General features: G+C 41.5%; 1 protein-coding gene across 1 annotated transcript in view; it reads left to right on the top strand.

Annotated features, from left to right (window-relative positions):
• SLC67A1 (solute carrier family 67 member 1) overlaps positions 1-22,353 on the top strand; it is a gene marked incomplete at its 5' end in the record, with an annotated part of 117,411 nt that overhangs the window by 33,496 nt on the left and 61,562 nt on the right. The window contains 4 exons of the mRNA XM_081330413.1: positions 8,741-8,931; positions 11,432-11,529; positions 12,781-12,926; positions 13,071-13,203. Coding sequence (XP_081186539.1) covers positions 8,741-8,931; positions 11,432-11,529; positions 12,781-12,926; positions 13,071-13,203 — 568 coding nt within the window. The remainder of the gene's footprint in view (positions 1-8,740; positions 8,932-11,431; positions 11,530-12,780; positions 12,927-13,070; positions 13,204-22,353) is intronic.

The following is a 22,353-nucleotide window of genomic DNA, read 5'->3' as shown; positions in this document are numbered from 1 at the left end:
GAGCTTATTAAGATTTTCTATCTCAAATAGGCATTACGGTGGTTAGAATGCAGTATTGCAGGCTAACTCTGCCGACAGCCAGCAGTTCGATTCTCACTGGCTCAAGGTTGACTCAGCCTTTCATCTTTCCAAGGTCACTAAAATGAGGAGCCAGATTGTTGAGGGCCATAGGCTGACTCTAAACCGCTTAGAGAAGGCTGTAAAGCACTGTGAAGCGGTATACAAGTCTAAGTGCTATTGCTATTACATATCTGGGCTGCAAAAATCTGAACAATTATATATGGCAGCGTGCTACCCAGCTTTTTCAAAACATCATCAAAGAAAATGTTTTGGGAATCATCTTTTTATATGCATGTCTTAATTTGTTTGGATTATGATGAAAGTGGCACCCCCAATCTTACCTTGACTGTCGCAGGAAAAGCTAAATTTGGGAAGTGTTACACCTGGTTGAGTAGTTCAATGGAAGAACACCAATCTGGGGTATCAGGCTAGACTGGGGAACTAAAGAACACAGAAGGCCATGACAAACTCTTTACTGTACATATTATTGCCAAATAAACTGTACAGAGGTGTCCATGTGGTGATCAGGGGTCAAACATGACTCAAAGTAGAACCACATATCCACAAAGGGTGCGACAGAAGTATTTAGCTGAGAAAAGTATGTATACTGTGAATGGGAGTTGAAAAAAAATGTTAGTAGTTCCTGAAAGAGAAGAATCTAGTACTTTTCCCTTTTAAAAGTTCTGTATGTGTGCCTTCGGAACAGTGTTGACTCCTGGCCACTGTCTGGAGTGATCTCGGCAATTTTCTTGGCAAGGTTTTTTTAGAAGTGGTTCCCCAGTGCCTCCTTCCTAGGGCTGAGAGAGAGTGGCTCAAATTCACCCAGTTTTATTTGTGCCTAAGGTGAGATTAAAACTCACGGACTTCCAGTTTTTAGCCTGCTGCCTTAACCACTACACAAAACTGTCTTTCCATAAATTTTAAGTTGTCCCAAAAAGAACAGATGAGTTTTTCCCATCCTTCCTGTGATGTCCCTTCCCCATTGTAAGGGGGAGGCTGACTGCATGTTCTCACCTATTCTCCAATGGGCTGTGGGCCGGCATGCACGTGCAGCTTGACTGGCGCGAGCAATCGAGCTGTGCGTGCATGCGCGTGTGTGTGCTGGCCCACCTTTCGTGCAAGTCGAGCTGCACATGTGTGCATGCCAGCCCACCACTCACATGGCCTGGTTCTCTTCTTCCTCACAGCCAGGCTGCCAAGCTGCAAAGGTTGGTGACCACTGCATTAGGGCTATTCTTTTGGAGCTGCAAAAATTCAGACAACCACTTGATGGCAGCAGAAAGATACAGGTAGTCCTTGCTTAACAGCCACAGTTGGGACTAGCAACTGTGACATAGTCATTAAGCAAGACATCATGAGACTGTGAGTTATGATTTTACTACTGACTTCTCCATTGAGTCAACTTGTTGGAAGCAGCCATGAAGCACACAAATAGTAATCACATGATCACATGTGGAATGCTATTATAGTCCTAGGTGCAAGGACCAGGCATAAACTTAGAAGGTAACTTTGAACAGTTGCTAAACAGGGTAGTTACTAAGTGAGGACTACCTATACTGAAAATTAACCTTTAATTGTTATCTAATAGTTGTCTGGACATGAATGTTATTCCAGTTGGCTGAGGAGGCTGTACTAAATACATTCAGAATAATTGTGGTTTCTAGACTTCCAGCTTGAAATTCCTTTCATGGTCAGCTTGATCCATTTGCTGTGTGGAAAATGGAAACAATGCAACATTAATCAAACCCATTATAAGGACAATGAATTCCTTCCCCTATCAAATGCTGGTGAGGAATGAATTTTTTTCCTGGACATATCCAGTTTAAGAAGTGATGTCTTTGTTTGGAATGTGGATGTTTTGACTATGATCTTGCTAATGGAAAATTAGATGAACACATAGGAAATAATTCTCAATAAACCCTTCCCTGTAGAACAATGCTCACATTAATATAGCTTGCTGAAGGCTTCATTCTGCCTGTGAGGAACATATAGGATATTAAGAAAATAACTATGGACAGCCCAGGTGGAGGGACAGCAGTTACACTGTAGAGAGAGACCAGGAAACTCAGACGTTGTCAGTTTGAATCCCTAAGTTCAATTCAATCAGAGGTCTTTCTTTCTTTCTTTCTTTCTTTCTTTCTTTCTTTCTTTCTTTCTTTCTTTCTTTCTTTCTTTCTTTCTTTCTTTCTTTCTTCCTTCCTTCCTTCCTTCCTTCCTTCCTTCCTTCCTTCCTTCCTTCTGTCTTTCTGTCTTTCCTTCCTTCCTTCCTTCTTCCCCTCCTTCCTAACAGTCCTATAAGAGATAATATCAATACAGGTAGTCCTTGTCTTACGACCACAATGGAGCCCAAAATTTCTCCTACTAAGCAAGACAGTTATTAAGTGAATTTTGCCCCATTTTATGACCTTTCTTCCCACATTGTTAAGTGAATCACTGCAGTTGTTAAGTTAGCAACATGGCTTCCCCATTTACTATGCTGATCAGAAGTTTGCAAAAGGTGATCACATGACCTCTGGACTCTGCAACTGTCATAAATACGTGTCAGTTGCTAAGGGTCTGAATTTTGATCACATGACTTTGGGGATGTGCCACAGTTGTAAGTTTGAAAAACAGTCATAAGTCACTTTTTTCAGTACCATTGTAACTTCAAATGGCCACTAAACAATAGCTGTAAAGTCAAGGATTATCAGTAAGTAGACAATTACAATTTTTTCACTTAACAAGTAACACTCAACAAAACATTATTAAAAGCTAACCAGTACACTGAATTGTTTCTGTGATATATATTAAAAAGTATACAGCTTTGAGTCACAGTTTTAACCAGGCCAAGGGCAAAAAAGTACTGGCAAGGAAAAGTCACAACATGCCAAGTCATCATTAATTTCTCTCCCTAGGGTAGAACTAAACCTGTCTGGCAAGGTGAGATGGACAAGGAAGTTCCCCAAAATACTTGTTCCAGACAGAATTTGAATCAGCAAGTCCCTCATTGAGCCTTAAAGGGGATGCAGCCTAAATCTGACTATATGAAAGCGTTAGAGGTTGGCTGGGAAATACAAGTTATAATTTTTAATTGCTGGGAAATTTAAAAGTTAGACTAGGGAACAACACTGGGGCTCTTTTACAGCATTACAATGAGGTTGGGAGACTCATGGAAACAGTGGCGTAGCGTGGGGGGTGCAGGGGGGGCCGGCCGCACCGGGCGCAACATCTGGGGGGGCACCCATTAAGCTTGCCGGAGGGGGACGATTCCGCTTCGCCGAGGGTCGGAGGAGCGAGTGAGTGAGCGAGCGAGCGAGCGAGCGGGCGGAGCGTAGAAAGCAACCGCATTCGCTGCGCCCAGCCAGAGCAGGATCCCGTCCTCTCGCGGCTGCGGATCGCCTCCTTTCTCGGGTGGGGGTGGGGAGGCTTGGCGGTGTCTTGCCTCCCTCTCTTTCTCCCGCCGCGGCTCTCCTCCGCTTGGCTCTCAACCTGCAAGCCCGGCCCCCCGACCCAGCTCCCGCCCCCGTCTCCTCCTTTCCCGGAGGTAAAGGTAACAACTGCAGCTGCCGCACCTGCGGCTGCTTGCTGCTGCTGCTGCTCCTCCTCCTCCTGCCGTATTGACTCTCTGCGGCCACTCGGTTCCCCCTGCAGGAGGCGATCGGGACCGCCCCCCCGACACACGTCGCCAGCAGCGAGAGTTTCCAGCCAGGCCGGCGAATCTTTGGGGCGAGGTGCCAAAGAGAAGGAGGCGGCTTGGCTTGGATAAGCAGCGTCTGGGCAGAAAATAGGTCGGGCGCCGCAGCAAGTATGAATTCCTGGGGTACAGCCTAAGCAGGCAAAGCTGCAGGGTGGGTTGGTTGGCTTTTCCGGCTTTGGAATAACCTTGGGAAGCTGAGGCATTGTAAGTTGGAAGTCATTGTTTGTCGCCTAACATGTTGGGTCAACCCCACGCCACATGCTAAGCCATAAACCATGGTTGGTATCCAGGGTTTAGGACAAGATGGAGAAAACTAGCCAATTGTGGGATCATAAATCTTGATGAAGCCCATCATCGCTCCATGTGATGTATGCACTCAATCTACAAACGTACGGTAGTCCAAGCCTATTCACATCTGTTGTAAGGTCATTCTCTTGTGGGGTTTATCCTGACGTCCACTAAGAGTGGAACAAACATGCCCCATTAACCATTTTCAACGCCATGTCCTCTCTTTGTCTCATCCTAAATCACAGCTGAGGCACCTTAAAGTTGCCTTGTTTCAGTTTTAAACTAGCATTTTCCCTCTTCTCCAGAGACCCTTTTTTGCCTTGAACCTAACTCAGGGGTAGGCAACCTTGGCTCTTTTATGACTCATGGACTTCAACTCCCAGAATTCCTGAGCTAGTGGAAGAGACTCGAATGCTAAAATCCACAGGTTAGGGGGCGCAAATTACTTGCCTTGCCCCGGGTGCTGACAACCCACGCTACGCCACTGCATGGAAAAGTTTTAAAGATACTTTCTAAGGAGAAAAGGCAAAAATATGCTTTAGAGAACAGAACTTGGAATCAACAGAGTGCAATCAATAAAAACCATTGCCTTTTGGGCACCTTGTTTCCCAATCCCCTGCTAGTAATAATAACAACTTAATCTCTCTCAAGTCTTGGTGCAATATTATCATGGTCTATTTACTGCATCCTAAGGTAGCAAACTCACATCTCGCTTCTTCAAGAATCTTCTCTCTGAATGACCCCCAATTTCATCTTCTGAAGTCCAAAATTTAATCCGTCAACTGACAATGCCCCAGGCAAAACTTTAGTTTTACCAACATTCTTAAAACTACATTTTGTATGATGGTCTCCTATGCTAGCCCCACTTTCCACAGCTATAAATAACTCACGTATTGTATATCCCTAATGATTGGCTTCATTCCAATTTTCTACCAGCTGGTCAGTTCAAGTTCCAAAAGGCATCTCTTGCAATCGTTAAATTTGCAAGTTAATTTGGAAATAACTATGCCCAGCAGCCAGTAAATTATTTATTAAAGCTAAAGTTTTTTTAAATTGCAGGAATTAGTCCAGGCAGTTTTTTTAAACACATGCTTTGCTTTAAAAAAAAAAACAGGCCTGATACTCTTTTGAGACACTGCTAATCTTTGCTACACAAAAGATTGAATCAAAGCTGGAAAGAGAACCAGTTGTGTGTTGCTGGTTCTGTCTTGACAGGTCCTCCCACTGGTGCTGCCAGCAAGAGCCTTTTTGTCATCACACTTTTACTGTGTCTACAGTATTCTTTGTGGGGGCGGGGAAGATGCATTTTGCCCATTCCATTCTTGTGGTCCTTAAAAAAGGGGCAGTGATGTCTTTGGATAGGCTTTTCAATATTCTATTAATACATAACCAAAAGTAGCATTCCTTGAATCTCTGGGAAGTCTGTTTCTTGACTTCCCAGAGATAGCTAACAGTCAAGTGGCAGAACAGGGATTAGCAAGCACACTTTTCAAGGGTAGTTCAAGGAACAGAGGATGGCACTTTAACAGTTTTGCTTTGTGGCAGGATAGGATCATCAGGTGTGGCAATACATTTGATGCCAATAGAGCTCTCTATTGGCCAAAGGAGTAAAGGACTATAGAACACCTTAACTGAGAAGACCTCTTGGCAAGCAAGGCCTTACTGTATACCTGTATACCGTATACTGCAAGAGTCAGAAAGAGGGCTGAGTAAATATCTAGAGACCCTTCACATCCTGGACATAAACTGTTTCAATTCCTCCCCTCAGGACACCGCGATAGGGCATTTCATGCCAAAACAACTGGTCACAAAAACAGTCTTCCCCCTCCCCCATGCCATCACTCTGCCAAATACCTAATTCCCATAGTACTGTCTTATGCCTAAGGATATATACCATGTAGTAGGGCTATGTTGCTATTATCCTTCTCATTTTTCCTATTTCCAGTATCTTCTCCTACTGACATCTTATGAGTTATCACTTTGTTGATTGTACCTTATGGTTTATGATTGTATCTTATGATTTATGATTTATCACTTTGTTGTTTGTATGTACACCGGGAGTTTAAGCACCGCAGACAGATTCCAATCACATGTCCAATCACATTTGGCCAATAAAGAATATTCTGTTTTATTCTCTTCTATTGAGATTGATTCCCAGTTCCAGCCTTTTTTTTTCTAATTCACAGAAATCTTCTAGATCTTCTTGCAGATGCGACATTGGCTCGAAATAGAATACAGATAGTCTTTCCATAGATAAAATGCAACTATTGCATCTTGATTGTAGATGTTATTTTTATTCTACTAGTGCAGACATGTCAAACACAAGGCCTGGGGGCCAGATCCGGCCCGCGAAGTGGTTTCATGTGGCCCGAGAAGCCATCCTGGAAACAGTGAGGGAATGGCCCCCACTGCCTTGGCCCTGGCCCAGAGACCCTCCTTCTGCCAGAGACCCTCAGATCTGTCCCACTCCTGCCCAGGCCCCCATAGGCACCCTTGATGCCAACGATGTAGAGCTGGCCACGCCCACCCAGTAGGCCATGCGCACTCTAGCCACGCCCACCCAGTAGGCCACGCCCACCCTGGCCATACCCACCCGGCCCCCTGAGGGCAACTGCAATGCTGATGCGGCCCTCAATGAAATTGAGTTTGACACCCCTGTACTAGTGTATTCATAGTTCACAATTTTAACACGGTCCCTGCTGAGTACAAACCAGGATGTTGGATTTTCCTTCTTTATTTTTATAATGCTGGGTAAGAAATGTAAACAGAGAAAAGCTGTTCAAGCTGAGTAGAACTGAATCTCGCCGTTAGTTCACTGCTTTTCTGTAAGTCCTTTGTCCATTATAATACAATAGGCAGCTTATGAATTGTTTTGATTTATTACATTTGTTGCATTTACTTTTATATCAATAATTAAGTAGTAACATTTCAGTACTATAATGACCTATCAGATGCCTTGAGAGACAAGACTGTCATGCTTTCATGAGAGAAATAGCAGTCAACTTACTACTGATTTTCCAGCTGTGGGCTACCTTCACATGTGCACTGGCTGCTAATGGGAATCTTCCCTTCCTGGGTATCTCCATCCATCTCTTCCTCCATTTCTTCCAGTCATCTGTGCTAAATGCAAAGTGCAAACTTCCCAAAATTCTGCAGCGATTTAGAAAAGGAGGAAGGATCTTTTCCTCTGTGCATTAGACTTTTAGTGAAATCAATTGAAATCCCTGTAATTGTTTCTGGAACCTGCACACGGTGTGGGAGGTATCAGACCGTATATAGAAGTATGTTACTACTTGCCTTCCGTCTCCAAGAATTTCTGGAAAGATTCCAAGGATTCCTTGGAAGAATTTTTTGCACACCTTTGCTCTCTAGTCCTTTTAATTGAGATAACAGGAGCTGAACTCAAGACCTGCCATTCTATTATTACTAAACACCCTTTTCCCCTCCCCCATCTGAAAAGAAAATGTTTGTGCGTACAGGTAGTCCTCGACTTACGACCGCAATTGAGCCCAAAATTTATGTTGCTAAGTGAGACAGTTGTTAGGTGAGTTTTGCTCCATTTTACGACCTTTCTTGCCACATTTATTAAGCGAATCACTGCAGTTAAGTTAGTAACAGGGTTGTTAAGTGAATCTGGCTTCCTCATTGACTTTACGTTTGTCAGAAGGTCGCAAAAAGGAATCATGTGACCCCGGAATACCACAACCATCATAAATACATGCCAGTTGCCAAGCATCTGAATTCCACTGACATGTTGTGATGGTTGTGTGAAAAACAGTCATAAAGTCATTTTTTTCAGTACCATTGTAACTTCAAATGGTCACTAAATGAATATTTGTAATTTGAGGACTACCTATATAATATACTGATACTTCAGCATAGGTTAATAATAATAAAGTTGGAAGGGATCTTGGAGGTCATCTAGTCCAACCCCCTGCTCAGACAGGAAAACCTATACCATTTCAGACAAATGGCTGTCCAGTCTTTTCTTAAAAACTTCCAGTGTTGGAGCATTCACCACTTCTGGAGGCAGGTTGTTCCACTGGTTAATTGTTCTAATTGTCAGGAAGTTTCTCCTTAGTTCTAGGTTGCTTCTCTCCTTGATTAGTTTCCATCCATTGCTTCTTGTCCTGCCTTCAGGTGCTTTGGAGAATAGCTTGCCTCCCTCTTCTTTGTGGCAGCCCCTGAGATATTGGAACACTGTTATCATGTCACCCCTCACCCTTCTCTTCATTAAACTAGACATACCCAATTCCAGCAACCGTTCCTTATATGTTTTAGCCTCCAGTCCCCTAATCATGACACTTGGTTCACCGATGAGGAGCTAAATAGCCACCATATCTCACATAATAGGTTTTCTTTCTGAGTAAAATTTTATGCAATCTCTTTATGCTAACTTGGTTCACTGAGGGTCTTGGTGCATCCAAGTAGATATATATATATATAAGATATGGATGCACCGTTATTTTTATTTGTACTTTTTTTCCAATCTAAACAAATAGATTGAAAGAGGCCAACCCAACAAACTCACTTTCAAAAATGCAGTGAGCATAAAAATGTAATCTATGCCATGACTCAGCATTCATTCGAATTCCAAGTTTACAAAAAAAAAGAAAGAAAAAAAGAAAAACCAAACCCAGGACTTTTGCACTTTATGGTAATGAGCAGGTTCTTTCTAGCTAAACATTTATCTTCATTTCATTTCCTCCCCTCCAGCCTATGCAGAACTCATGAATATAGGAAACTTTTCAGAGAGTGAACAAAAATTGGAACTGAAAGAGGAATCTTTGCAGATGGAAGATAAGAAAATCGTAAATATGACCACAGCCGGATGGGTGATTAAAATCACTTACTTCCTGACAGCTCTGGATCTGACCTGCATGTTTATGCAGTTTGGGATTGTTCCAGTGAGTACAAAGTGTGAATGCCTGCTGCCTGTTCAGTTACTGCTTGAAACCATGGCATGTTTCTTGATACTACTAGGTAGGAATCCATTTAGCCATGTCACCTCAGATAAATTAAATTATATGAACTAATATTTGTTATTTGTTATTCTTGTTTCTTTACTAGTTCATAAGGATGGGTTTAATGCAGTGGTGAGATTCAGCCAGTTCGCACCGCTTTCGGCAGAACCAATAGCTAATTTTTTGTTGCCCAGGCCCAGAATGGACTTCCGGAAGTAGCATCCACACAAAGAACCGATTGTTCACATATTGGAATCCCACCTCTGGTTAAAGGGCTGTAGAAGGCACTTTCCCTCAGGACTCTCCTTGAGTCTTGTTTATGCAGCATCCCCCAGCCTAAGGAATGAATTTAATAAAACAAACTTAGTTAATTGTTGTTTCTTATGTTTTTGTATTGTTTCTTGTTTTAAATGTTTTTAACAAATTGTAAACTCTCCAGAGTTGCTGGGAGTCAAGTGGCATATAAATGTAATTATTATGGTTGTTCTCACAGACAGCCAAAGTGAATTTGACATTTTTATCCACCTATTGATTCTTCTCAAGGACCTGGGGTAGTCAGATGTTGTTCAATGGCATTAAAGGTATCATGGATGTAACTGATCCAAGAAAAGCCACTTTTTTTCAATTGACTAATTGTGGTTTTGTTGATGCTGATGGTACTCCAGATATTTTAGGATTGTACAGAATGTGCCTATTATTATCATCTTCTCATTAGACTTGATTTGTAATTAGGGTTGGTCACACAGTCAACCAGATGTTTAGACCGGATTTAGCCATTTTATCTACCTATCGAGCCCTTCCAAGGACCTGGGATAAGCAGATGTTGTTTGATGGTGTTATTATTATTATTATTCATTATAGTTTGTCACCCAGTCAGCCAGATGTTCAGACTGCATTTTTACCTACCTATCCTTCCCAAGGACCTGGGATATGCAAGTGTTGATGTTTTATGGTGTTAGAAGTATTGTTAATAATTAATAATTATTATTATTGTTATTATTAATTGGGAGCTGAATATAATTTTTTTAATCACACTTTCTGATGAGATCAATTATAGGCCGTTCAGGCTATTGAGGTTTAATTGCTAGGAATGAAGTTGTTTATTATGTATATTGATGTTTTAAAAAGGGGTGTATTGGGTGCAACTTTGAAATCAGTTTCTCAAACGTAGAACTGCCCCTCTCTAGATCATTTCCAGAAGTTATTTTTGATTCTTTTGGACTCTTCAGTGATAAAAGAGAAAACAATTACTGAGGAAAATGAATTAAAGTTATAATCCCTTGCTTATTTTTGATTTAGGCTGCAAAAAGTTGCTAAGTGTTTTATAATGTAAATATTTATTTTCCACTAAATAGACAAGAGCTTATAACCATATAAAAGAGTTTAACAGAATTCAATGAATCATGTATAAACACAAAGTTAAACCTGAAGTTTAAAGTGGTTCTTAATCAACTCCCCCCCCATCGGTTTGTAGTGGGATGGGGGGGGGTTGCTACCTGAAAACTCCATCAAATTGAATTTAACCCTCTGACCAATAGGAGTGGATGCAGAAGTATTCCTTTCATTTTCTTTTAAAATGAAGGAAGAAAGAAGAACTGAGACTTGAAGGTGAGTTACAGTTTATAGCAGGGATGTCCAACCTTGACAATTTTAAGACCTGTGGACTTTATCTCCCAGAATTCCTCAACCAGCCATGCTGGCTGGGAAATTCTGGAAGTTGAAGTCCACAAATTGCCAAGGTTGGACACCCCTGGTTTATAGGTATACCCAGTGCTTTTTTTGTAAAAGAAAAAGGTGCCAGAACTCACACATGTCATACAACCCGCCTTGCCTACCCTACAAGGTTCCATCCAAAAAAGGTGCCGGAACTCCGTTCTGAGCGTTCTATGACAAAAAAAGCCCTGGGTATACCTAGCTGAACATGGCTGATTGAAAGCAGTATCCAACCTGATTAATAGTTTGATGAGAGACCATTAAGGAATTAATTGCTGTAGGCCAGAGGTCTTCAAACTCGGCCCTTTTATGACTCATGGACTTCAACTCCCAGAATTTCTCAGCCAGGCATGCTGGCTGAGGAATTCTGGGAGTTGAAGTCCATGAGTCATAAAAGGGCCGAGTTTGAAGACCCCTGCTGTAGGCTATACTGTAAAATGAAAATTAATGAAAAGACAACAGCAACCATTTCTTAACAGATGTCAAGAAGATTACCTAGATAAGAGGTCTTCAAACTTGGCCCTTTTATGACTTGTGGACTTCAACTCCCAGAATTCCTCAGGCAGTGTGCCTGGCTGAGGAATTCTGGGAGCTGAAGTCCACAAGTCATAAAAGGGCCAAGTTTGAAGACCCCTGACCTAGATCGTCAGAAGTCATGATCACTTTTTTTTAACACCTTCCCTTTTAAAAATGTAATGTCTAGCCTTTCTATTTTTCTCCTCTGTTTTAGTATTTGGCAACTAACTTGGGTTTGGATGCAATTGGATTTGGATACTTGCAAACATTCTTTGGTATTCTTCAGCTTCTGGGTGGCCCCATCTTTGGAAGGTAAGTCTAAAGGGTTGTTCTTCTGAGCTATTGTGCAATGACAGAATTGTCCTAAATTAATAGTGTCATGTTTAACTTAGGAAAATAATTCAGATTTAGTATCCTATTTCAATTACACATGCAGGATAAAACAGAAAAGGGAAAAATCTAAAGCATATCCTCCATTGTGTATTAACTACTTAGGGATCTGATAAGAGCAAAACTGTTTTCCTTTCAACCTGAGTGTCTTCAGACTACAAGCTCACAGATTTTTCCAAGGAGCAGGGTCATTGCCGAGAACTCTATGAAGTGAAGTCCATGCAATTTTCTCTAAGCTTGGGGAACACTGGTGTAATGCTACTGCTGCTGATAACATCAGTTGATTGGAAAGACTATATAGGAAGACTTTGCTTGAGATGGCAATTTAGTAGTCTGTGTTAGTTGCTAAAATTTTCAGGATCACATACGTTTAGAATGATTCTGAGCATCTATTTTTGATTGGTACTCATCAGTCCTAATGAATATTCTCCAATATTCAGAGAGAGAGAGAGAGAGAGAGAGAGAGAGATAATAGATGGATAGAGAGATAGAAAGATGATAGATGGATAGATGATTGATATATAGATAATAGATAGATGATAGATAGATAGATAGATAGATAGATAGATAGATAGATAGATAGATAGATAGATAGATAGATAGATAGATAGATAGATGATGGATGGAGAGAGAGGGAGGGAGGGAGGGAGAGAGAGAGAGAGAGAGAGAGAGAGGCAGGCACACAGACAGACAGACAGGGATAGTCCTCGACTTACAACTAAAATTGGACCAGAATTTCATTCGTTAAGTGAGTCGCACCTGATTTTATGACATTTTTTGCCACAGTTTTTAAGCAAAGTAGTGCGGTTGTTAAGTGGGTTGTACAGCTGTTAAGCAAATCCAGTTTCCTCTATTAACTATGTCAGAAGCCAGCTGGGAAGGTCACAAATGGCAATCACATGACCCTGGGACACTACAACCATCGTAAATACATACCAAATTTTGATCACACAACTGTGGGGGTGCTGCAAGGACTGACCGTAAATCACTTTTTTCAATACTATTGTAACTTCAAATAGTCACTAAACAAATGATTTTAAGTTGAGTACAACCTGTAGTTAGGTTCATGTTCTGGTTTTTTGAAGATCAGGTTGATGGTTTCCAATATGATGGGTTCTGCTTTTCTAATTAAGGTTCAGTCAATGTTCTAAATATACTGCATTCTTCTTCCAGGTTTGCTGACCAGTTTGGAACTAGAGCTGCTTTGACCCTTTCATATTTGGCTGGATCTCTGTGCTTCTTGCTCCTCTCTGTAACCATCAGTGTCCCCCTGCTCTTTCTTTCCAGGGTTCCAGGCATCTTCATTCATGGATTACCAGGTAATATTACAAGATATACAAATCCAGGAGTCAATTGACTCCAGTTATCTTGGTTATTAATTGAGCCTGCAGCCCTTCAGAAATGGACAAGGAAAGATGATTTGTAGTTCAATAAAAGCTCACAATTTTCCACTGTCTTCACAGGTGCACAGATGGTTATAACAGATTTGACAACTCCTGCCAAACGTGCTGATGCTTTAGGAAAGCTTGGACTTTGTTTTGGAATAGGAGTAATTCTTGGATCATCCCTGGGCGGTATTTTAACCACAAAGTTTGGGTGAGTAGTCTAATGGCCATATAAGTAGTTGTGCTTGGTGGGTAGCCATATTTCAGCTATGAAGTTGGATCATTCTTGACCTATTAAGAAATGCCTTACTCTGTGCCAATTTATCAGTAAATAATGTGAAACTGGGTAGAAAAATATAAAGGAAAAGATTGCTCTGTGTTGAGAAGGAATAAAGTTCTGCTTAGTAGAACCTCCACCCCCACCCCCAATTGTTGTTTGTTTGTTTTTTCTTCTGTTTTACTGGATCTGATTCTCAGAGACTGCCTCAGCAAGTCCCTGCAGTTTTCTTGGCAAGGTTTTTCAGAAGTGGCTTGCCATTGCATCTTTCTAGGGCTGAAAGTGACTGGCACAGTGTCACTCAACTGGCTGTGTGAGTAAGGTGGGAGCAAAGCCCACAGACTCCCAGTTTGTTAAGCCTGATGACTTAACCACTACATCAAACTGGCTCTCTGTAATTTTTAATCCTCTTGTATTAAGTAGACTCACTTGGTTTGATCGTTTTTCACCTGTCCCTGCTTGCTGTTTTCTCTTTTCCCTTGTCATTTAATGGCTTCTTGGAGATTTATATACAAACATAAAATATGCCTGTATATGGACCACAACCTACTGCTTGATAAGATAGAAAAATGTGGGTTAGACAGCATCACCACCAGATTCATAGCTGGCTGACCGGCCGTACTCAGCATGCGGTCCTCAATGGAACTGCATCTACATAGAGGGAAGTGTGTAGTGGAGTGCCCCAGGGCTCTGTTCTGGGCCCAGTGCTCTTCAACATCTTCATCAATGATTTGGATGAAGGGATAGATGGGGAACTCATCAAATTTGCAGATGACATCAAGCTGGCAGGAATAGCCAACATTCCAGAAGATAGGCTTAAGATACAGAAGGATCTTGACAGACTTGAACACTGGGCGCTATCTAACAAAATGAAATTCAATGGTAAAAAAGTAAGGTTCTACATTTAGGCAAGAAAAACCAAATGCACAGGTATAATATAGGTCAGGTGTAGGCAACCTCTGCTCTTTTATGACTCATGGACTGAGAGTTCAGAGAGCACCAAAGACCCCCTCACAGGATTTTATCCCTGTTTATTATTTTTGCTATCTATCCCATTGGAGAAGTCCTCTTCCTTCTGAGCTCAGCTAAGGGGAAGCACCCTAACCAGCCTTGGCTGATTTTGAAAAAGCTGTGTAGGATCAATACAAAATGATAATCAGATGAAGATAGCCAAGAAATACTGTCAACTGGCCTGAAAAGTCAAGAATACATCTTGATGGAGTGCTGTGGCAAACAAATTCTGCATGTTGCCAAAAATGGTACAAGGCAGTGTCCATGAAATCAACACCAGGAGATTTTTGCCTTCGCCTTTTTATTAGCTCCCAGAATGGAGAGCAATTCTTAGTAGAATATAAGAAGTGCAGGTCCCAGGATCCATTCTTCTGGGACGATTAGAAATATGATAAGAGATTAGTCCCAGCAGGCTTTAAAATGACAAAGCAACAGTGAACTGCTCAAGTATTTGTCTTTTGTGTGCTAGATCATGTGATCAGTGAATTTAAACAAGTATTTTAGAAATTGCTCCAGAGCAGCCCTAATTTAGAAGAAGGTTAAGAAATCAAAGTCCATGCTGAATGTTAATTCTCCTCCCACCCTGTCCAACAAGGGCTATGTTTACCCTCCACTCTTATTCTTTTTCCTTCTTTTTTTCTCACTAAATATGTTATTGACTAAGGTTGTTTTGTGCAACATACTTAGATTTAAAATGCAGATTAATCTTCCGAGTAGGTGACCATTCTGCTAGGTTTTGAGTCAGAAAACTGTGTTTAGCCAGTTGAAAAAAATGTGTATTTTATCTTATTGCAAACCTGAAAACCAGAAATTCTATTTCTACGTCAAGTAGAAAATCATAGAAGGAGGCAGATAGAGCACAGCTGTAAATTATTCAAACTGCCCGAAGCATAAAATCTAATTCATTTTACAGAGAAAGAGAGGCTGCTGCATTTCGAGAAATCTTTCTCAATAGCATCTTCTAAACGGATCTTTCTCAAAAGCATCTTCTAAATCTAAATAAAAGACAAAAGCAGAGGCAATCTGTACTATTTTATTCTACATCTCCGAAGGCAAGCTATTATAATAATAAAAATATACACATTTGACCACTAGGTGGCACAGTTTTCCTCTCTATGTTTTTGTCCATTGACAGTAGTGTACTTACCGTACCTTCTGCCCTTGATTTGAACAGTTAACACTCCCTAATTTGTGCCTTAGAGAGAATGGAAAATATAGCACAACTATATCCCATCCCCACAACGTGGGTGGATCCTAACAGGAAGTAGTGGGGCTGTAGAGTAGGAAGCCGAAAACATCCTGGAAGAAGACATAGCAATCCAATTCTGCATTTTGCCAAGAAAACCGCTTAGAAGTTTCCATGAGGTCACCAGGAGTTGAGCTCTTCTCTTTCTCTTGACAATGGGGAAATTGTGTTGAGAATTGTCTGTTGGCATTTATCTGTTGGCAATGTCTTGCCATAATATCTTGCTTAGAATAAAATGCTTTGAAGAACATCTTTTTTAGATCATAGTGAGCGGGCTTTGTGTGTTCTGGATTCCTGTGCTGAAAGGGTCAAAGAAAGTTAAAGTCAGCTATCACCTCCTAGTAGCTGAAATGGTTTTGTGGAGGTCACTGACCAGTGCCTACATCACATTTGAGGTTTTTAGCTGCTGATCAGACTATACAGTGATTTTTGATAGACTTTCTCAAGGTATTTACTTCAGAGTGAGTTAAGGTCTACAACACTGTCCCAAAATGGAAACTTAAGAACTTCACCTTAAGCTCAAAATTTTGTGTGCTTTTTAAAATTAAATTTCCTAGTGACTTTTCATCTTTTCCTCACAGAATTTACTTGCATACCTTTGATCATGTTCGTTGAACATCAAACATCAATTTCAGTGTATCCGGAACCTATAGAGTTCATGATTTGACAGGGAATTGACAGCTGTCTATGAAAAGTCAGAGCCTGCGTGCATTGGCCTGACCTCAATGCTCCATTGAAAATATAAATCACTTTTCTTCATCTTAAATTAGAAATCCTTTTTTAATCCAGTACATTTAAAGGGAACAGGCTGGGGGAAAAATAATTCTGATGAATCACTTCTAAGCTCCGCAGTTTGCGCCCTGCATGTTATCACTCTTCTCTGTCCCTTCCAGTCATTGAAAAGACATCACCCATTCTAAAGCATTGATTAATATAGGCCTTCATATTTGCTTCATTTTGTAGAAGGATCTATGAAATCTTTTAATTAGCATACCTAGAAGCATAACTGATATGAAAATCCCATATTTAGCTTTAACATTTAGTTGTACAACTCCTTATCTTTTTCTAGACATCACAGAGAATTTCATCCATTTGGTTTGAGGGGAAAAAAATCTGTAGCTGGATAACAGTATGGAAAAAAATAGATTTACAGTCAAATTGTGTTATTTTTTCAATATACACTAGGTGGTGCTAATGTGCTGGAAAAAAAGTTAAAAGGAAGTGAGGGTGGTTTATATATATGAAGCTTCTGGCAAAGGTTACTTTGTTCATTTGGCATTACACACTTCTTTAAGAAATCCTCATTCTGTCCTCTTTTTCCTAATTTGCATTTCCATGATGAGGGTGAGTAAGAGCACTCGGGATCAATTTCTTCTGATTACATGGTTCATAAACTTTTTATCATGCCATAATGAAGCAACTTGTAATGGGGCTTAGGAAAATATGCATTACATGATGTTGTTGTTTATTAGTTATTTCTAATTAACCTTCATTTTAAAATATAGAAAAAGAAAATGTGAGGGATACTGACTTCTGGATGTACTTCAGATTGATTTGCTACTAGGAAAGGAAGCAAGCTAAATTTGCTGGTTCAAATTATTTTAGCAAGATAGATTCCCCTTTCCATGGTTTCCAGTTACATAACAGGATTTCCACTTTCTCGCTGATCCCTTGAACAATAGAAATAAATTTCCCTATTGCCTTTTGACAATGCTTGTTTATACACACATAGGGAAGAGGCATGAATACAATGAGTACTGTAAGTTGTAACTTGGTTCCAAAACTACCCTCTTTTGATGCATAACTACACCGAATCTTATAAACAGGGAATTAGAAGTAAAGCTCACAATATCTAATTAGACCTATTCCTATTTGTACATACTACTTCAGGCTTCTTTCCCATAAGGAAACAGATGTCCATCCAGATGTTGCTGCACAGTTTCAGCAGCTCTAGCTAAAAGACGGTGACAATTGAGTTCAACACCCTCTGGAGGATCACTTTCACTCAGCAGAGCTGAAAGGGCTGCCTCCCCATCCTTAAGCCGTCAGAAAACTAAACTGACATGAATTTGCTATCCCTGTTGCCAATGCAGATCTGGTTTGGTAGCTTCTATAACAGCTTGCCCCAAGATAGTTGGGTCCTAATTTGGGGTGTGCGGGACAAAGTCATTGATTAAACCTTGTGGCTTCAGTGTCCTTCTTTCTCACATCACTAACTTAGCGAAACCATCCAACTATCTCAATAGTGCTGTGATTGGCAGATGGTTTTGACATGTTTGGTCTAACAGATTTACCCATTATCAAAACCCAAGCCTGTTAAATAGCTAACTTTTGGAGTGGGAGCTGCCTGGTAACTTTGGAATAGTTCTCTGGTTTTTCAAGGCAACTCCTTTAGCCCATTATTCAGTTCTTTATCAGAGGGCTTTTTTTTGACAGAGAGTTGAGAGTTATTTTGAAAGAGAGCTAAAGAGAGCTAAACCCACACTCAAAACAAGGTAACAGACATCTCATGGAAGGCTGCTCAAAACCTATCAAAACAGCCAGTTCTCCCAGTTATCATTGTTGTTGTTGTTGTTAGTTGCAAAGTCGTGTCCAACCCATCGCGACCCCATGGACAACGTTCCTCCAGGCCTTCCTGTCCTCTACCATCTTCTGGAGTCCATTTAGGCTCACGCCTACTGCTTCAGGGACGCGGTGGCTCAAGGGACGCAGTGGCTCAGTGGGTTAGGACACTGAGCTTGTCGATCAGAAGGTCGGCAGTTTGGCGGGTCGAATCCCGAGTGCCGTGTAACAGACTGAGTGCCTGTTACTCATCCCAGCTTCTGCCAACCTAGCAGTTCAAAAGCACATAAAAATGCAAGTACACAAATAGGGACCACTACGGGGGAAGGTAACAGCGTTCCGTGTGCCTTTGGCATCTAGTCATGCCGGCCACATGACCACAGAGACATCCTCTGACAAGCGCTGGCTCTTCGGCTTTGAAACAGAGATGAGCACCAGCCCCTAGAGTTGGAAACGACTAGCACGCATGTGCGGGGGAACCTTTACCTTTACCTTTACTACTGCTTCAGTGACTCCTTCCAGCCACCTCATTCTCTGTTGTCCTCGTCTTCTCTTGCCCTCAATCTTTCCCAGCATTAGGCTCTTCTCCAGTGAGTCCTTCCTTCTCATTAGGTGGCCAAAGTATTTGCGTTTCAATTTCAGGATCTGGCCTTCTAAAGAGCAGTCAGGGCTGATCTCCTCTAGGACTGACCGGTTTGATCGCCTTGCATTCCAAGGGACTCGCAGGAGTCTTCTCCAGCACCATAGTTCAAAGGCCTCAATTCTTTGGCGCTCAGCCTTTCTTATGGTCCATCTTTCACATCCATACATTGCAACTGGGAAGACCATAGCCTTGACTATATGCACTTTTGTTGACAGGGTGATGTCTCTGCTTTATCATTTATCATGCAACTGCCTTAATCTTGCGTAATCTAAGAAAGAGAAGAACTGGGATGACTTCCAATATTTGAGGGGATGTCACAGAGAAGAGCAGGTCAACCTATTCTCCAGAGCACTTGAGGGCAAGATAAGAAGTAATGGATGGAAACTTTTCAAGGAGAGAACCAACCTAGAACTAAGAGAAAGCTTTCTGATAGTGAGAACAATTAATCAGTGGAACAGCTTACCTCCAGAAGTTGTGGGTGCTCCAACACTGGAGGTTTTTAAGAAGAGATTGGACAACCATTTGTCTGACATGAGATAAGGTCTCCAGCTTGAACAGGGGGTTGGACTAGAAGACCTCCAAAGTCACCTCCAACTCTGTATGCTGTATTCTGTAATGTTATTCCTGCCAGTTGGAGGACATTAGAACAAGTCCTCCATTTAGGACATCTGGTAGCCTTAATTATGTCTGAATCAGCTTTTATTGCTGTTCCTCATTGACAGACATAGACAGATCAATATAATTGTTTTCTGAGGTTTTCGCGGGTGTTTGTATGTGGATCTTTGGTCATTCAGGTTTTTTCCGCGTAGAATTGAAGGTGTAGGAGCAACGTTTCGACGGAATCCCATCCGTCATCCTCAGGCTGGTGGCTTTAGCTTCCTTCTTCTGGGAGAAGCATGTGGTAGTGGCTGTTTGTTCCTCTTTTTTAAACTGCCAGAGGGGGTGTGTTCTGTGGGTGGAGGTGTGCAATATAATTCATTATATTTTTCTAGCTGCAGATGCCTAGTTACATTGCGCAAATTGTGGAGTTGAATAGAAGTATAATTCATGGATTCTCACCAAGAATTATAATCTGGAGAAGATGCTGAGAATTACATTAGAAAACCTTCAATTGTTGGTCGGCTGTTTAACAGCCACAGAGAGCTGCCAGTACTGTAGCAAGCAGGACCTCTCTCCTACTCCCAGACTGGGCCAAAGAGGGCCACTTGCATCCCAGGAAAGTGTGCGTGCAGCATAGGTCAAAGATAACTAATAGATGGTGGGATTTTTATTTTTCACATGGTTGAAGAATTTTGGCCTAGTATCTTCCCCACTGATCTTAAAATTAGTTCTTTTTGGTGAGGGGAGCATGACTTTAACATCAGCACAGGTTTCTGTGACTTCATTCTGTCTTAAAGGTAAAGGTAAAGGTTCCCCCGCACATGCGTGCTAGCAGTTTCCAACTCTAGGGGCCGGTGCTCATCTCCGTTTCAAAGCCGAAGAGCCAGCGCTTGTCCGAGGACGTCTCCGTGGTCATGTGGCCGGCATGACTAGATGCCAAAGGTGCACGGAACGCTGTTACCTTCCCACCATAGTGGTCCCTATTTTTCTACTTGCATTTTTACGTGCTTTCGAACTGCTAGGTTGGCAGAAGCTGGGACGAGTAACAGGCGCCCACTCTGTTACGCGGCACTTGGGATTCGACCCGCCAAACTGCCAACCTTCTGATCGACAGGCTCAGCGTCCTAACCCACTGACCTTAGGGATGAGGTGACAATCTTATGGGGATGTACAGTACCAGGGCAAAGGCCCAACCAGGGGATTTTGGCCATGGCCAAAGGCAAACAAAGAAAGGTCTGCTGGTTCCCTACGGTTGCTATTAAAGAAATAAACTCAATTTGGATTTCCTGCATACTTTGTCTTATATGGGAAGTTCCTCAATGAACTCTTGTGAGCCTTCCTTCTTCAGCACTCTGCAAGCCCTCGAAGCATAAGTGAGTTATTGTGTCAGCAGTGGAGGAGAGAGCAGATCCTTGATGCAAGGAATGCGGGAGTGGGGTGGGTGGGTTGGGGGATGCATTCAGGAAAGCACACTCAACCCACCGGGATGCCTGCTAAAGTCATCACTGACCAATGCTTTCCAGAAGTCTCATGTATATTTAGAGTTGCATGGTTTCCCAAAAAGGCCCACTACTTTCCTGCTGTTTGATACAAAGAAATAGATTCATGCTGTATTTATTCTGGATTTTTTTTTCTCTTTGTTTGTTATGATGCCATACAGAAAGAATTTAACCAGAGGGTTCTGTCCACTTTGTACTTTCTTTTTCATGGTTTTTTCCCTAGTAAGTACTGTACTACTACTATTCATTGATGTGTGCAGCGGACACATTTGTGCCTAGGGAGGGGAGGAAAAAAATCCCATATTTTTGCTTTGCTCTTTAGGCAATAACTTGGGCTGTGTTTTCAGAGATTGCTAGTGACTCTTAAAATGGCAGTTAACAGGATCCCTGTCCATAGGCTTATCTTTCTAAGATTTGAATCATTCTGTAGAAGTTGGATCACAACACAATACCTAATCTGACTGAGGATGGGGGAAACTGAGAGTTCAATGGTTAGTAGAGATTGAGATTTATTAAAATTATATGCCGCCCTTCTCCCCAAGGACTCAGGGTGGCTCACAACAATTAAAAAAGAAAAAAAGCATAAAGTACAAAATTTAAAAACGTTTAGTAACTATTGAATTAACTAGCCATTGTGGTTTATTCCATAAAATATGGATAAAATATGGTGGAGCAGGCTAATTCTGCCCAATGCCAGCGATTCGATCCGGACCAGCTCAAGGTTGACTCAGCCTCCCATCCTTCTGAGGTTGGTAAAATGAGGATCCAGATTGTTGGGGGCAATAGGCTGACTCTGTAAAACCACTTAGAGAGGGCTGTAAAGCACTGTGAAGTGTTATATAAGTCTTAGTGCTATTGCTAAATCAATCCAGCCTTAGTGCCATGTGTTAAAAGGCATGAAATATAATGCAAGAAGCGGGGGAAAGGTTGTCAGGGTTGAATGCTTCATAGACTTACATGTTCACCTCTTCTGTTTTGGGTCAAGAGTACATTCATGGTTGGGCAGAGTTAGTAGAATTTAGCTTTACTGTGGTCGTTTTGAACTGTGATATCATGGGGTAATTTTCTTTTTTAAAAAAGCAAATAAATGATTCATAAATGACTTTTAACTATATTTCAAAAGCTCCTTGCAGACCATCAGTCCAGACTCCTTGGCAGCCAACTGGTCAGTGGGTGATCAAGAGAGGGGAAGAATGGGATCTGTTGAAAGAGAGACAATGAATTGGGAGGATCACAGAGTGAAAGAGAGCCCATTTTTTGGCACTGGGTTCTGCCCAACACTGGCAATCATTGTGAACACCCAGGAGATTGGCCACAAAGGAATTCAGTTCTCAACAGCAACAAAAAACAGGTTTTCTTCTTTCGGTATATGCTGCACACAGGCAAGCACAGTAGACTAGGAGCCTAGTTTTAAATGTATTTGGGAGGCTGTGATGATAGAAACCCAATTGTACTTTATTTTTAAAAAAAACAAAAAAAAGGTAAAACTCCACTATACCTACAATCCCATTGGAATGGGAAAG

This window comes from Vipera berus (assembly GCF_964194415.1).
Source record: "Vipera berus genome assembly, chromosome: 1".
NCBI classification, from domain to species: Eukaryota; Metazoa; Chordata; class Lepidosauria; order Squamata; family Viperidae; genus Vipera; species Vipera berus.
This window is presented reverse-complemented; position numbering and strand designations above follow the sequence as displayed.